Genomic DNA, 16,567 nt, shown 5'->3' with positions numbered 1-16,567 from the left:
ATTCAACAATTCAGTCCTCAATGCTCAATTTCAGAGTCTGAAATTATAATATTTGTGCTTTTCTTAAGCAACATAAAAATAGGGTACAAAACTGCTCTCTGTAATCAGTAGGGAAGACATCTTATGTCCTCCCCAGTACATCAAATTGTTTTGGGGGATTGAAAGCTGACATCCCATTACCTTGTTTTTCATGAATTTGGAATGGCTGCGATACACCTCCATTTGTTTCATTTCTTCCTCCCGCTCTTCTGTGCTCAAAGCTCCATTTGATTTCAGCATCTGGATTTCCTCCTCCAAATCTCGGAGCCCACGCTCCATGGAGGAAATTTTTGAGTCCTGACGGGAACAGAACAGTGATGTGGTCAAAATAATTGAAATTAGGAATCCTCTAAGTAGATTAACAAGCAGAATTAATTCAATCATGCCAGAATACAACAAAGACATATTAAACCTACTGTGCGCCAATTTCCATGCTATGTGCTAAGAGGGAAATAAGGAATGGATGATGATGAGGGCAGTAATAACTGAAATTTATATAGCGATTTAAGGTTCATAAAGTGCTTTAATATATACCATTTGAGTCTTACAATAACCTTGTGAATTAAGTACTACAGGTATTATTGTCTTCATTTTACAGAGAAAGCCACCAAATGTCAAAGAGTTTAAGTAATTTGACCATATTTATGCAATTAGTGTTACACATGGGATTTAAACCCAGGTCCCTTGGGGAAAATTGTACAGTTCTTTCCACTGCACCACACTGTCTCAAAAAAAGGCATGGTCACTAAAACTAAACTCAGACATTGGGGATAAAAAAGACAAAATTGAACCTTCCTGTATTCAAGGAATCTACATACCATCAAAGGAGATACTTGAGTCCATTTAGGGGTCTATACAAAGTAAATACAAAGATATTTAGAGCCAAAGAGGGTTGGGAAGTTGAAATTTGGAAGGTCGACAGACTTCATTTAGAGAAGCGTCATATGGAAGAAAACTATGGATTGTAAGAGGCAAAGGTAAAAAGGCAAAGAAGAAAGTCTGTGAAATGATACAGAAAGTAGAAATGGAGCGTCAAATACAAGGAACGGTAAGAAGGTAATTTTGCCTCCGAGGACTACAGTGTATAAAGGAAAATAATGTCAAGGTAATAAAGGTTGGTACCAGGTTGTAAAGAGCTACTGTAAATGCCAAACAGAGAAGTTTGTATTTGCTCCTAGAGATACAAGACAGCCACTGGAATACTGACTAGGCAAATGACATGGAGACCTATGAAAACAACACGGTCACTTTAAGAAAATCACTTTAACAGATGGATTGGAGTTAACAAAATCATCAAAGGGATACTTTGCAATAAAGTAAGACTCATTTGGAAAAATGAAAGGTCAAGGGTATCAAGGGATAAGGTTCAAAAAAATACAAATAAGTAGGGATTGGCATACTTCATAAAAAAAATAATAATGTTCAAAACTATTGTACTAGGTTTGGTTTTTTTTTAAGGGAAAATCAATGGAATGTTTTCATTTTCTCATTCTGCTTTCTTACCTCTTCATCAGTTCATAAATGTCTGTTTCACTAAAATGTCCCATATTCATCATTCTTACTGTGTAAATTCATTATACTCATAAACCACAATTTCAGATATAAAAGAAATGTGGCCTAGAACATCTGAGGATATAAGGAATTTTGTTACAAGTACAACTAGGTTACAAAGAGAATAGCAGAATGAAGAATCTAAGGTGATAAACAAGGTTGGAGTGGGACTAAAGAGGAGATGGGATGACTAGAATAGGGATAAAGGCTGCCTCACACATAGGGCTAGGGGATGCGGCTGGATCTATAATTTCACTGGTAATGGGAATTCCCAGGGGAGGAATCTTCTTCTACCAAAACAAGTGTTGCCTCTGAGACTTACAATTTTTAGAGAGCTGTCTAGGGCAACGGAAAGGTTAAGTGATATGGCCAGAGGCAAGTCTTGAGTCCAGGTCTTCCTGGTTCAGAGGACAGTTTTCTATCCACTATCCCACAGTTGTCTCTCACTTAACAAACAATAGCTATTTAATAAGTGTTAATTGAACTGAAGCTGTACTTCTTCAAAAAGGCTGGTTGATTGAATTACATTTTTCATAATGTAAGTATCTTCACTTCCATTTACAAAAAAACTTTTCCCTTGCCTCTTGCTCAGTCAGTCAATAAGCACTTATAAAGTAAGCATATATATATGCACAGCATAGAAAACTGAGACCTGGTCATAAAGATCTGAGTTCAAATCCAGCCACAGACACTTACTAGCTGAGTGACCCTGGGCAAGTCACTTAAACTGCTAGATGCCTCTCTTCACTTGTCCAATGGGTAATAGTACCTTCTCCCCATGGTTGTTGTGAGGATAAAATTAGAATATTTGTAAAGCACCTTGCACACCTTAAGGGGCTTCTTCTCAATTGCCACTAATTCTCAACCCCCAGAGCCTCCAAAAAGAATTATGCTCCATATGAAAGTAATTACAGCTGAATCCAGAGAATAGAAAAGAGAGAAGAGATAAGGTAAAGTCTTTATGAATTAACACTAAGCAGTGCTAATCCTTAAAGCAGAATCCCACTGGACCCCATAGCCAGATGATCCTCCAAAGCTCAGGGCAGGGGTATACAAACTGACCAGCTGGCTGGTGCCCCAGCCCAAAACAAACAACAGGCATAGATTCTGTGCAGTCACAACGGGGATGAAGGATGGGTAGGGAGAATCATATGGCATTCTTCCTGGGACAGCCCCAGCCTGGAAAGCATCCTGTGTGAAGCACCTGTGTGCGATGAAAGACCCTCACCAATTAAAAAGTTAATTTATAATAAGGAGCCATCTCAGGGTAGGAACAGAAATAAATTTAATTCAATTCTCGAGAACAGGGCGTCCTCTGCCAGCACAGAACAGAACCAGCAAAGGAGGCAAAGCACAAGATGAAAAGCATCAATAATTATACCTAACACAAGAGAATTCCTGCCCACCTCTGACCCTTCTCACCATTGGCTGGGAGGCAGGCTTACAAACTGAGCATGAAAAGCTAGACAAAGAACTGGGAACTCAAGGCACAGAAACTCCAACTCCCATTCCCTTAGTTAATGATTACAACTGAGGTGACATCTATCTATGAATCTGAAGAAGGAGAATAGGATAAGGGGAGGGGGAGACCCTCTCTGTTCTTCTACAGTACTTTTACAGTAAAGGAAAGCAGGTCACAGTGACCCTATTCTTACTGAGCAAATCTTTAAACCAGAACCAGAAGAAAGAACAAAAAGTTTCAGGGTAAACTTTCCCAGAGGCTGAGCCATTAGACTCTCACGGGGGCCTCAGAATTTTTCCACTTCCCTATTTCCCTATTTCTTGATTTTTAAACATTTATTAGTATAGATATAGATATATATTTATACCTCACACACACTTTGAGGAAAGCAGTCACAACTAATGCAGACTGAAGTTAACAGAACCAGAAAAACTATTTATACACAACACTGCTAAGACAACTTAGGAAGACTTAAGAATTCTGATCAATGCAATGACCAACCATGATTCCAAAGGACCAGTGGTGAAGCATGCTACCTACCTTCTTGACAGAAAAGTGATGAACTCAAGGTGCAGAATAAGACATTATCTGCCACTGTGGGAATTTATTTTACTTGATTATGCATGCTTGTTAAAAGAGTTTTGTTTTTCTTTTTTTTCCAACAGGGAAGGTGGGAGAGAAATAAAATATTTTAATTAATTGTAATAATTTTTTTAAAGCTGCAGCCATTTCAAAGAAGGCATGGAAGAGAGCCAAGAGAGGAAGTGCAAGAGGGTCAGAGTGAATGAATAAACTGGCCTGAAGGAAATGGGATTAAAACCCATTGAGGGGTCTTATATTTCTAGTGGTTGAATAGTATCATGTTACTTAGGACAGGGACACAGGCGTAAAAATACTCAATCCGCAAAAGTACAAAGGCTGAGGCAGCTCTGCAGACTACTCCTGAAAGTACAACCACTAGCAAAGGGAAAAGTGTCGAAAAGGGATTGACATGGGACACAAAAGGTTTAGAGAGGAAGAAAATTCAATAAAAATCTGGAGCATGAGAAAATAAATCAACAGAGAGGATCCTAAAACTAGAAAAATGTGTCATAAACCCACAAGTACGTTACATCACTCCCTTAACAAGTATTACACAACAAAGGAAAGTGAAGGAAGGTCAAAAGAAACAAAGGATCCTAAGGAATCTTAGCAGAGCATGGAACAAGATATTCCAGACTGGTTCAAAAGAAAAATTAAAGTCAAAAGAGAAGAAATTAGGAATCCATTAAGACTTAATAGCTTCAATGCAGAGATTAAAAAAAAACAAAAACCTCAATTTGCACATCAGGAAAAAAAACAGAATCCACAGTGGAGTTTCTCCAAAGAAAGATTAACATACTTTTAACATTAAAATATTGTAATCAGGCAGAAGGGAAGCAGAAGGCAACAATATTAAAGAAGAACATACAAGCCAAAGCCACTGACTTCAAAAACAAGATATGCAAAATAAGCATTGGACTACCAGAAAACATGACAAATTAAAAAACTAAATAACACAAAACCAAGATGCATGATATAATGCAAAAAACCTGCCCAGACTCGCTGAATACAGAAAAGAAAGCAGCACAAATTGACTCCAAAAACAAAACCAGCAAAAAAAAAAAAAACAATCTTGTATATTCCAAACTCCAAAACATTAAAAATTAAACGTCACAATACCACTGACAAATAATAAATTTTGCAAACAGCTGGGAAAAATGTAAATTACCAATGAAATTACGTATAATTTAAAAACTGAACTTTTTTTTTTAAAGAAAGACAATGTGGAATTAAGGAGCTTTACAAACAAAAAGGAAAAAAAGGGATCATTAATAGATTAAAATGTATGCAGAATTTAAAGAAAGAGAAGTTAAGAGTGGAACTGAAGAACAAGAGACTAAATCTAACACTACAACGGACCTACAGGAAAATCAGGGTATTTTGAACAAAACTGCACAGCACCTTCCCCAAAGCTTCGCTTCCATGTTCATGAAAACAAGATCATATTGCCCTTTTCAGTGATATGTCATTTTGATGCCACATATCTCAAACCTTGATAAAAAAAAAAAGGCTCTCCAGGTGTCAGAATGCCCCTTATTCTCTGAATTTACCCTACCTCCTCTCTCCCCCACCCAGAGGAAGCTCACACTTTCAGACTCCCATACTCTGTGCACTACTCTCAGAACCCAAGTCCACAGGTCCCAGATAACCCCTGATCTCAGTGTTACAGAGAAATGGATGTCTTGTGGAAGGAAGAAAGGAACAAATCTCATGGAAGAGAATGACATCTGTTTTTGTTTTCTGTTGGTCAGCATATTGATATTTTGTGAGGTTGTGTTGGTCCCCATATCTTTATCAATAGGCCTGACTTTAAAAGCTGCAGAAAAAGAGGGCGGAGCCAAGATGGCAGCTGGTAAGCAGGGACTAGAGTGAGCTCCATACCTAGTCCCTCCAAAAACCTATAAAAAATGGCTCTGAACCAATTCTACAACAGCAGAACCCACAGAACAGCAAAGGGAAGCAGGGCTCCAGCCCAGGACAGCCTGGATGGTCTCTGGGTGAGGTCTATCCCACACGGAGCTGGGAGCTGGGAATGGAGTGGAGCAGAGCCCAGCCTGAGCGGCGTGGAACAACCAAACTTGGAGTCGGGCAGATGGGGCCCCTAGAGCCCTGAATATGTGAGCTGCGGCAGATACCAGACCCCTCGACCCACAAACACCAAAGACTGCGGAGAAGGTTAGTGGGAAAAGCTGCAGGAGTGGAAGGAGTTCGTGGTTTGGCTTCCAGCCTCGGGGGCAGTGGAAGTGGGGCAGCTACAGCTGTTGTTACTTCCGGCTCCAGGCCCACCTGGCGGGAGGAATTAAGTGGTGGATCAGAGCAGGGGTGCACAGCCTGCCGAAGATCTAAGCCCAGTTCGGGTTGGGGGTTCTTGGGGAAGGAGCAGTGCTGGTGTGGCAGAGCTGGCACCTCCCCCCCAAACGTGGAACATAGAACTCGTTAGTCTACAAGCAGTCATACCCCACTGAAAAACTCAAGGGTCAAGTTAGTTGGCTGGGAATATGGCCAGGCAGCGAAAACGCGCCCAGATTCAGTCTCAGACTTTGAATTCTTTCTTTGGTGATAAAGAAGACCAAAACATACAGCCTAAAGAAGACAACAAAGTCATAGAGCCTACAACAAAAGCCTCCAAGAAAAACATGAACTGGTCCCAGGCCATAGAAGAACTCAAAAAGGATTTGGAAAAGCAAGTTAGAGAAGTAGAGGAAAAATTGGGAAGAGAAATGAGAAGGATGCGAGAAAACCATGAAAAACAAGTCAATGACTTGCTAAAGGAGACCCAAAAAAATACTGAAAAATACACTGAAGAAAACAACACCTTAAAAAACAGACTAACTCAAATGGCCAAAGAGCTCCAAAAAGCCAATGAGGAGAAGAATGCCTTGAAAGGCAGAATTAGCCAAATGGAGAAGGAGGTCCAAAAGACCACTGAAGAAAATACTACTTTAAAAATTAGATTGGAGCAAGTGGAAGCTAGTGACTTTATGAGAAATCAGGATATTATAAAACAGAACCAAAGGAATGAAAAAATGGAAAACAATGTGAAATATCTCCTTGGAAAAACCACTGACCTGGAAAATAGATCCAGGAGAGAGAATTTAAAAATTATTGGACTACCTGAAAGCCATGATCAAAAAAAGAGCCTAGATATCATCTTTCAAGAAATTATCAAGGAGAACTGCCCTGATATTCTAGAGCCACAGGGCAAAATAGAAATTGAAAGAATCCATCGATCACCTCCTCAAATAGATCCCAAAAAGAAATCTCCTAGGAATATTGTCGCCAAATTCCAGAGCTCCCAGATCAAGGAGAAAATACTGCAAGCAGCCAGAAAGAAACAATTTGAGTATTGTGGAAACCCAATCAGAATAACACAAGATCTAGCGGCTTCTACATTAAGAGATCGAAGGGCTTGGAATGAGATATTCCGGAGGTCAATGGAGCTAGGATTAAAACCTAGAATCACCTACCCAGCAAAACTGAGTATCATGTTCCAAGGCAAAATATGGACTTTCAATAAAATAGAGGACTTTCAAGCTTTCTCAGTGAAAAGACCAGAACTGAATAGAAAATTTGACTTTCAAACACAAGAATCAAGAGAAGCATGAAAAGGTAATCAAGAAACGGAAATTGCAAGGGACTTACAAAAGTTGAACTGTTTTGTTTACATTCCTACATGGAAAGATGATGTGTATGATTCATGAGACCTCAGTATTAGGGTAGTTGAAGGGAATATGCATATATATATATATGTGTGTGTGTGTGTGTGTGTGTGTGTTTATGTATATATAAGTGAATGTATATGTATGTATATATCTATGTGTATATCTATGTATGTGTATGTATGTATATATATATGTGTCTATATATGTGTGTGTGTGTGTATGTGTGTGTGTGTGTGTGTGTGTATGTAAAAGAGAGAGAGCAGACACAGGGTGAGTTGAAGATGAAGGGAAGATATCTAAAAGAAATAAAATGAAATTAAGGGATGAGAGAGCAACATACTGAGAGAGGGAGATAGGGAGAGATAGAATGGGGTGGATTATCTCACATAAAGGTGGCAAGAGGAAGCAGTTCTGTGGGAGGAGGGGAGAGGGCAGGTGAGGGGGGAATGAGTGAACCTTGCTCTCATCAGATTTGGCCTGAGGGGGAATACCATACATACTCAGTTGGGTATCTTACCCCACAGGAAAGAAGAGGGAGGAAGATAAAAAAAAAAATAAAAGGGGGGGGATGATGGAGGGGAGGGCAGATGGGGGTGGAGGAATCAAAACAAACACTTTGGAAAGGGGACAGGGTCAAGGGAGAAAATTCAATAAAGCGGGATGGGTTGGGAAGGAGCAAAATGTAGTTAGCCTTTCAGAACATGAGTATTGTGGAAGGGTTATACATAATGATACAGGTGTGGCCTAGGTTGAATTGCTCGACTTCTTAAGGAGGGTGGGTGGGAAGGGAAGAGGGGAGAGAATTTGGAACTCAAAGTTTTAAAAACAGATGTTCAAAAAAAAAAGTTTGTGCATGCAACTAAAAAATAAGATACACAGGCAATGGGGCGTAGAAATTTATCTTGCCCTACAAGAAAGGAAGGGAAAAGGGGATGAGAGGGGAGGGGGGTGATAGAGGGGAGGGCTGACTGGGGAACAGGGCAACCAGAATATATGCCATCTTGGAGTGGGGGGTAGGGTAGAAATGGGGAGAAAATTTGTAATTCAAACTGTTGTGAAAATCAATGCTGAAAACCAAATATGTTAAATAAATAAATTTAAATTAAAAAAAAAAGCTGCAGAAAAAATGCTGGCTCTTAAATTTACTTAGTGGCCCCCCTTTAGATACATCCTTCAAAAAGGTTCCCCGCTTTGTCTTCCCTCTCCGCCTTCCTCCACTCCCTTCAGCCTTTGCTTTGTTGATGCTCATCATTATCCAGGTAATGCAGTCAGTCCAAGGAGAGGTCCCGCCATCCTTACCCATCACACCTTCAATGTTTAAAATAAATCCATTTTTAACTTGGTTTAGTTTCAATAATTTCAGCATTCATTACAAAATTATAGCCTGATTACTGTATTGCTAAGATATACTTTTCTATGCATAGAATGTGTTTGAGATAAGATTTTTCAGTATGAGATCTAGCAAATGTTTTGCTATTTTCTTAAATTCCTTAAATAAAAGTTTATTTTCAGAGTGAGTAGGGTATTGCCATCCCCTTTCTATTAATAAGTTGCTATTTGGGGTCCTAATGGACTACCTCTATTCTCAGCCTGTGGGTGTTTAAACACACATATTTATGTGCAATGAATTTTCAACAGCTCCAAACTCCTCCAGGCTTGCAGCTGTAGAAGAAGCTCCACAGAACCCACTGCAGGTTACCCAGCTCAGAACTTGATAGTAAGAGACCAAGTGCTTAATCAAGAAAGAATCAGTAATCATGGATCTAGGGGTTAATATTTTGTTGGTTTAAAAAGGGATCTTTAATTTTAATGACTGCTTTTGTGAGCTGGCAGTCCACAGTAGCAGTAACAGGATGGCAGCCCTGCTACCTAAAATTCATTTTTGCCACAAAATATAAGTGGGACACTTGTTGGTCCAAGAACACCTCATTACCAGCTAAAGCTGTCTGAAATGGAATCGACCAATTCATGAGTTTCATATTCTCCATCACTGGAGACATTCAACTGGAGGACAAATTACCACATCTCAAGGATATCAAAGAAGGTGTTTATCCATTAGGGCAAAAAATCATGTTCTATGACTTCCAGGAGCCTTTTCCAATTCTAGGATTCTGTGATTCTAGTCTAAATGACATACTCACTGGCTGCTCCAAAACTAATTTCCAGTCATGTCCTCCACATGTAATTTTTACAGATTAAAAGTAATACTGTATATAAAAGCTGAAATAAAGATGTTTTTTAAGTGAAAAAAAAATTGCAGAGCAAATGGGTATATAAATGAGAAGAGGGGAGGCAAAGGAATGAGGGGAATGGGTGATGTTACACTGGTGATGAACAAAAGGATGATGACCCCTATAGTCTCTCAGAAAGAAGAGGGACTGCACAAGAATATTAACAATAAGGGTTTGGAACTGGGGGACTGAAAGGGAAGGGGGCAGAGGGGGAGAAGGGGGACCACTAAAGAGAACTCCCAAAAAGAAAAGGAAAAAAATGATGGCTCTAACATAAAGTCCCAATTCAACAAGTAAAGATGAACAAATGAATAAAGAAGGGAGGAGGAGGAGAGTAGTGGGAATAGAAGCTTTCCAATTATTTTATCTCTCTTGGCTTTGCCCCTAGGGGAGGGCAATTGGAGTTGGTGAGTTTTCCTGGTTTCTGGGCTCACACTGGGAAAGCAGCAAAAAAGCCTGGCAGTGAGTCTGTAAGAGATGTGTGAGTAAATGATATATGTTTGTAAGGCTCTATTCAAAATTTCCTTAGTTTAGGCCTCTCTCCTTGGCATCCCAAAGACCAAAGGACTGAAGAACGGAAGCTAGGCCCCTCCTCAGGCTCTTAACTTGCTCCTTGAGAAATAATGGGGAAGCTTTAATTTTCTTCCTTGCCTTGGCTCTCTACTAGGCTACTGATTCAGGCAATGTCTGCCTGCTTAGCCCCACCATGGGCTCTTAATTTGCTCCAGGGGGATGCAGCAGTAGCTTGAAGGTTCTCCTGGTCCTTACCTTCTCTGGCCTTGCCCAGAGAAAGCAACAGGAACCTAGTGGTCAGATTGTTCTTTTTCTCTTGGCTTGCCCCAAGAAAGCAAAGGCTATGAGTGGAATGGCTGAAAGTCTCTCATTTAAGGAAAAGGATACTTAATATTTTAGCCTCCATAAAGCCTGAGCTATATCATAAAGTTTAAAGTTAACCCTCCCCCTCCCCGCTTAAACTTGCACATATATCACATATACCCACATCCTGCATCATGCCGGTAAATGCTGTCTTTTAGTTTGGGGTTAAGGTGTGAGATTAAGAATCTTTCCTTGTTCCAAGAATGTGAGGCCAATTATCCCCATCAATGGGGATGGATGTCCAGACTTTGGGGTTTTTCTTAGAACTGTTTTGTAAGGGGGTTTTTAGGGGCATTTCTTAGAATTGTCTTCGAGGGGTATATAAACTGCCTGTCTGCTCTCTATAACTGGCCTCCCTACTCCATTCCGCCCCGGAGTAGGTGATGCCCAGTTCTCGCGCGAGACTTGTCTGTCTTTACCTTGAGAGACCTTTGACTGTTATTTCATTTTGGGGGAATTATTGTCCCCCACAGGTACAAAGTTGATCATACTCTAGACAGTATGGATACCTCAGGAGCAAAGGGCACATATGAGCAGAACACTCACAGAAGACGTTCCATGATATCACCACCTGTTAACAAATCCTATAGGGCACTACCAAATCACAGTCTCTCTCTCTCTCTCTCTCTCTCTCTCTCACTCTCTCTCTCTCTCTCATACACACACACACACACACACACACACACACACACACACACTTTGTTAAACCAAAAAAGTTTCATTTTCTGGTACTCTAACTGTCCTAAGAGACCCTGGCTCCGTGGAGCTTCCCCCCATGCCCCCAAAAGGAACCTGAGATTTGATATCTATACAATGAAAGGGTTGTGCTCTGATAGTCAATGATTTAGTACCACCAGCCTGTGGGGGGAAAAGTTAAAGCTGAAGCCAAAAAACACATTTTTGAAAGATTTTTATTTAAAGAAACCTATATTCAATTCTACTCTCATTTATTTGACTTCTCAGTAAACCACCTAATTCCAGGCTCCCTTTATTACGCATCTGAGATAGTTCTATATAGTGACTGGGCTAAAACATATAGATTAGGAAATCTATTCTCCAACGATAGTTCTAATTAACCAATTATTTTTGTAAAAAAAAAATTCAAACTAAAAGATTAAAATACAGCAGTATTCAAATATTAAAGAAAAAACTGATATACCCATAATGAAACATTTTTCTGAAACCAAACACTATGTCTTAAGAGGGTACACTGTGGATAGGCACTGGACTAAGCTTTGGCTCTGCCCTTTTACAAAGTTGGATGGTTACATACAATTGGTATAATCTGTCAAATAAATACTAGATCTGGAGTCAGACAACCTGTATTCAAATTTTGGCTCTTTTAGTGATGGGCAAATCACTTAAATTCTCCATGCCTCAGGTTTCTCTTCTATAAAATGAGACGGTTGGAATAGATGATTTCATCATTCTTTCTATCATGAACTATATATAGGAGCCCATGAATCAACTTAGGATACAAGACAAATACATGAAAATTCTAATCCATTCATTTAAATCAAATGAAATACTGTAGAAAAAGTGCTTTGTAAACCCCGAAATGCTATATATGTACTGGTTATTATTAAAAATACATAAATGCTTGTGTAACATTTTAAACTAATGACTTACCAACTATATCTGAAAGGAAAAAGGTGCATTTATTTTAAATACTCTATAATTCAACTTTTTTAACAAACATTAATAACTTTCCCCTCACTTAGTCCAAGTTTGCAAGATTTTACTTTTTATCATTTCTAAAACACATAGCAAGTGGTCTGTATCAATAAAGTTCTCACCTTCATTTCAATAACAGTTTGCAGAGCTTTTGTTTTAGCAGAATCAGGAGCATTCTCAAATCTCCGATGCATCTCCTAAATAAGAGGAAAAAAACTGTGTAAGGCCAAGTGAAATTTGCAACATCCCCGATTTCACAGAAAATAAGTAGAATTCTTCCATTCTACCTTCAGGGGAAAAAGTAATGATTATACATGACTCATATCTCTGGTAACTTTTTATCTCTAACTTTTCACCACACATCTTCAATCCCAGCTGCTCAGGTTAACTTATTTATTCAAGCACAGAGGCTTACTGTCTCTAGGCAACAGCCTGTCAAAAATTAGTCAAAGTGGCTACCCCATGAACATAATGGAATACTATTATGCTGTAAGAAGGAATGATAGAAAGGCTCTGGGGGCAGTTTCAGAGAAATGTGGGAAGATTTGCATAAATTGATGCACATTAAATGAGCAGAACCATAAAAACAATTTATACAAGAACATGGTAAAGACAATCAGGAAGACTAAGAACTTTGATTACCACAATAACCAATCATAATTCCAGAGGACTCAAGATGAAACATAGGAACTTGATACTGATCAAGACATATTTTCTGAACACAGAAAATCTGGAAATGTGTTTGGCTTGATTATTCAAATTTGTGACAAGTGTTTTCTTGTGGGGACAGGGACGGACAGAATTTTAATTGAAAAAAAAAAAGTTCTCATGGCTACACCAGCTGAAATGAGACTGTGTTCCCAGACAACTGTGTGATATTTTTTAAAAAACTGTATGACTTGCCCATATTTGCTTCTTATAACTTGACTTTGCAACCAAATTTAAAAAACCAAAACAGCAATATAACCGAAAAGAAAAGGGTGTTGAGAAATATTTCCTTTTTTGTAAAGAAGAAATAATAAAACAATCACATTTATATTTTGAAGCTATTGAAAGGATGTGTTGATAACCCACTGCATAGCAACCACACCCCTAAAAATGCTTACTTCATGTAAACAAGCTACCTGCTTATTTACAATGTAATATAAAATATTAAGTGCTAAGAAATGTCTTGGGTAGGTTAATTTTGGAAGAAGTCAGAAACACCTACATTTTATTTCTATACAATGTAAAAAGCATCACCTATCATATTACTGATATGCTTTAGATAACTACTAAAAATGACATTTTAAAAATGAGGACCTAGGAGAGAACGCAGGGCTACTGACAATTTCTTAGCTTTCAGACAGAGATGTGAAAACTGCATATAACTACCTACTGCAGTCGTTCTGGGGATGTACAAACAAAAGGAAAAAATCCAAAAAGAATGCTAAGATAAAAAGGCCCACTTTTAAAGACTCTTATTTTTTTTTATGTGAAGAACCTGAGGTTAAGTGATTTAAAGTGATTTAAAAGGCTGGGTGCTACAATAATGAAAGCTCACATCTACACTGTATATCATAGTTTAAGAAGTGCTTTCTTCAAAATAAGGCTGTAAGGAGAGAGAACTCCAAGTCCAAGCATCAATATAATTATACAATGCTGTCACGTGAGAGAAATGCCTATTAATAACCAATGATTTGGGGAGATCCAGAGTTCCCCCATTTTTCTAACATCTTTATTTCAAGGCTCAATTTCTGAAGGACACTGCAGATAATGAGAATGAATTAACTTTCTCCTCAATCTTGTTCAGACCCCATTCAGGTGTGGAAGCCCAAGGTGCTCTATATAGGTGTGGATGAAGATAAACTCTCTGATTAGAGTGCCCAAAGCTAGGAAATTTAGAAGTAAGTGATGTAATCAAAAATTACATTACCCCCAGGCCCTCATTAGAATGGGTCTACCTCAGAGTTGACTGCCACCCACTTTTTCCAGGGCATATAAACTATAGCCCACCGCCATGATTATCTTTGGCATTCAAGAGTATCACTGACCCATTTTATTGGTAATATGCTACCATTATTAATAAAATGATTAATTACCTGGAAACTGTGTCTCTCAAACTTTTTAAATGTCACATACCTCTAGGAGGTAACTAGGAAACAAGAAAAGGAACCACAAAAAATACTGATGAAAACAACACTTTAAAAAAAAGACTAGACCAAATGTTAAAAGAGGTCCAAAAAGCCAGTGAGAGAAGAACACCTTAAATAGTAGAATTGGCCAAATGGAAAAGGATGTCCAAAAGCACACTGAGGAAAATAATTCTTTAAAAAATAAAATAGAACAAATGGAAGCTAATGACTTTATGAGAAATCAAGAAACAATAAAAGAAAACCAAAGGAATGAAAAAACAGAAGATAATGTGAAATATCTCACTGGAAAAACAACTGACCTGGAAAATAGATCCAGGACAGAGAATTTACAAATTGTTGAGTTACCTAAAAGCCACAATGAAAAAAAAAAGAGCCTAAACATCACCTTTCAAGAAATTATCGAAGAAAACTGCTCTCATATTCTAGAACCAGAAGGTAAAAAAGAAAATGAAAGAATCCACCAATCACTTCCTGAAAGAGATCCCAAAATGAAAACTGCCAGGAATATTACAGCCAAATTCCAGAGTTCCCAGGTCAAGGAGAAAATATTGCAAGCAGTCAGAAAGAAACAATTCAAGTATCATGGAGGCAAAGTCAGGATAACACATGACTTAGCAGCTTCCATAATTAAGGGTTCTGAGGGCTTGGGATATGATATTCAGGAGGGCAAAGGATTACAACCAAGAATCACCTACCCAGAAAAACTGAGTATAATCCTTCAGAGGAAAAAATGGACATTCAATGAGATAGAGGATTTTCAAGCATTCTTGATGAAAAGACCAGAGCTAAATAGAAAATCTAGCTTTCAAATACAAGACTCAATAGGAGCATAAAAAGGTAAACAGGAAAGGAAAATCATAAGGCACTTAATAAGTTTAAACTGTTTCTGTTTTTACATGGGAAGATGATATTTGTAACTCATAAGACCTTTCTCATTATTAAGGTAGCTGGAAGGAGTATATATAGACAGAGAGCACAGGTGTGAGTTGAATATGAAGGCATAATATCTAAAAAATAAATTTAAAGGGTGAGAGAAGAACGTGCTTGAAGAGAGAGAGAAAGGGAGAGGAAGAATGGGGTAAATTATCTCACATAAAATAGGTAAGAAAAAGCTTTTACAGTGGAGTGAAAGAGGAGGAGGTAGGGAGGTGAGGAGGAGTGAGTGAACCTTACTCTCATCAGAACTGGCTCAGAGAGGGAATAGCATAAACATTCAATCAGGTTTAGAAATCTATCTGACCCTACAGAAAAGTAGAAGGGGAAAAGGATAAGCGAAGGGGGAGGGGAGGGTGATAGAAGGGAGGGCAAATTAGGGGTGAGGGTAGTTAGAAGCAAAACACTTTTGAGGAGAGATAGAGTGAAAAGCGAGAGAGAACAAAATGAATGGGGGTGAGGGAGAGCAAGACAGGATAGAGGGAAATACAGTTAGCAATAGCAACTTATGAAAAAATTTTTGAAGCAAATTTCTGACAGAGGATTCATCTCTCAAACATATAGAGAAATGAATCAAATTTTAAAAAATAAGAGCCACTCCCCAAATGATAAATGACCAAAAGATAGGATCAGTTTTCAGATGAAGTAATCAAAGGTATCTATAGACTTATGAAAAAATACTCTAACTCGCTACTGACTGGAGAAATGCAAATTGAAACAATTCTGAGGTACTACTACCTCATACCTAATGGATTGGCTGATAGGACGGAAAAAGTAAATGACAAATGTTGGAGAGGATGTGGGAAAAATGAGACATTAACGCACTGTTGATGGAGTTGTGAACTGATTCAACCATTCTGCAGAGCAATTTGGAACTATGGCCAAAGGGATATAAAACCATGCATACCCTTTGACCTAGCAATAACACTACTAGGACTGTAGCCCAAAAAAGATAAAAAACCAAAAAGGAAAAATACCTGTATGTACAAAAATATTTATAGCAACTCTTTTCTGCTGGCAAAGAATTAAAATTGAGAGGATGCCCATCAATTGGAGAATGGCTGAACAGGTTGTGGTATGTAATTGTGATGGAACACTATTGTATTACAAAAAGTGATGAGCAGGATGCTCTCAGAAAAACCTGGAAAGATTTCCGTGGGCTGATGCAAAGTGAAATGTACTGTGTACAAAGTAACAGCAATATGTAAGATGATCAGCTGTGAATGATTTAGCTATTCTCAGCTATACAACAATCCAAGACAACTCTGAAGGTCTTATGATGAAAAATGCTATCCATCCCAGAAAAAGAACTGACACTGTGTAAAAACAGATTGAAGCATTCTTTTTTTTCACTTTATTTTTCTTGAGTTTTTTTTGGTTTATGTTTTCTTTCACAACATTATCATAGATATGTTTTACATG

At 38.4% G+C, this 16,567-nt stretch overlaps 1 protein-coding gene across 8 annotated transcripts in view; it reads right to left on the bottom strand.

Annotated features, from left to right (window-relative positions):
• ERC1 (ELKS/RAB6-interacting/CAST family member 1) overlaps positions 1-16,567 on the bottom strand; it is a 404,612-nt gene that overhangs the window by 295,370 nt on the left and 92,675 nt on the right. For all 8 annotated transcript variants that reach the window (XM_036761847.1, XM_036761852.1, XM_036761851.1 and 5 more), the window contains exons 5-6: positions 12,200-12,274; positions 181-336 (exon numbers count right to left, since the gene is read on the bottom strand). In XM_036761847.1, the coding sequence (XP_036617742.1) occupies positions 181-336; positions 12,200-12,274 (231 nt within the window). The remainder of the gene's footprint in view (positions 1-180; positions 337-12,199; positions 12,275-16,567) is intronic.

The sequence above is a fragment of the Trichosurus vulpecula genome, chromosome 5, assembly GCF_011100635.1.
Source record: "Trichosurus vulpecula isolate mTriVul1 chromosome 5, mTriVul1.pri, whole genome shotgun sequence".
In the NCBI taxonomy this organism is placed as follows: Eukaryota; Metazoa; Chordata; class Mammalia; order Diprotodontia; family Phalangeridae; genus Trichosurus; species Trichosurus vulpecula.
The sequence above is the reverse complement of the archived record's forward strand: the minus strand, read 5'-3'. Positions and strand labels throughout refer to the sequence as shown.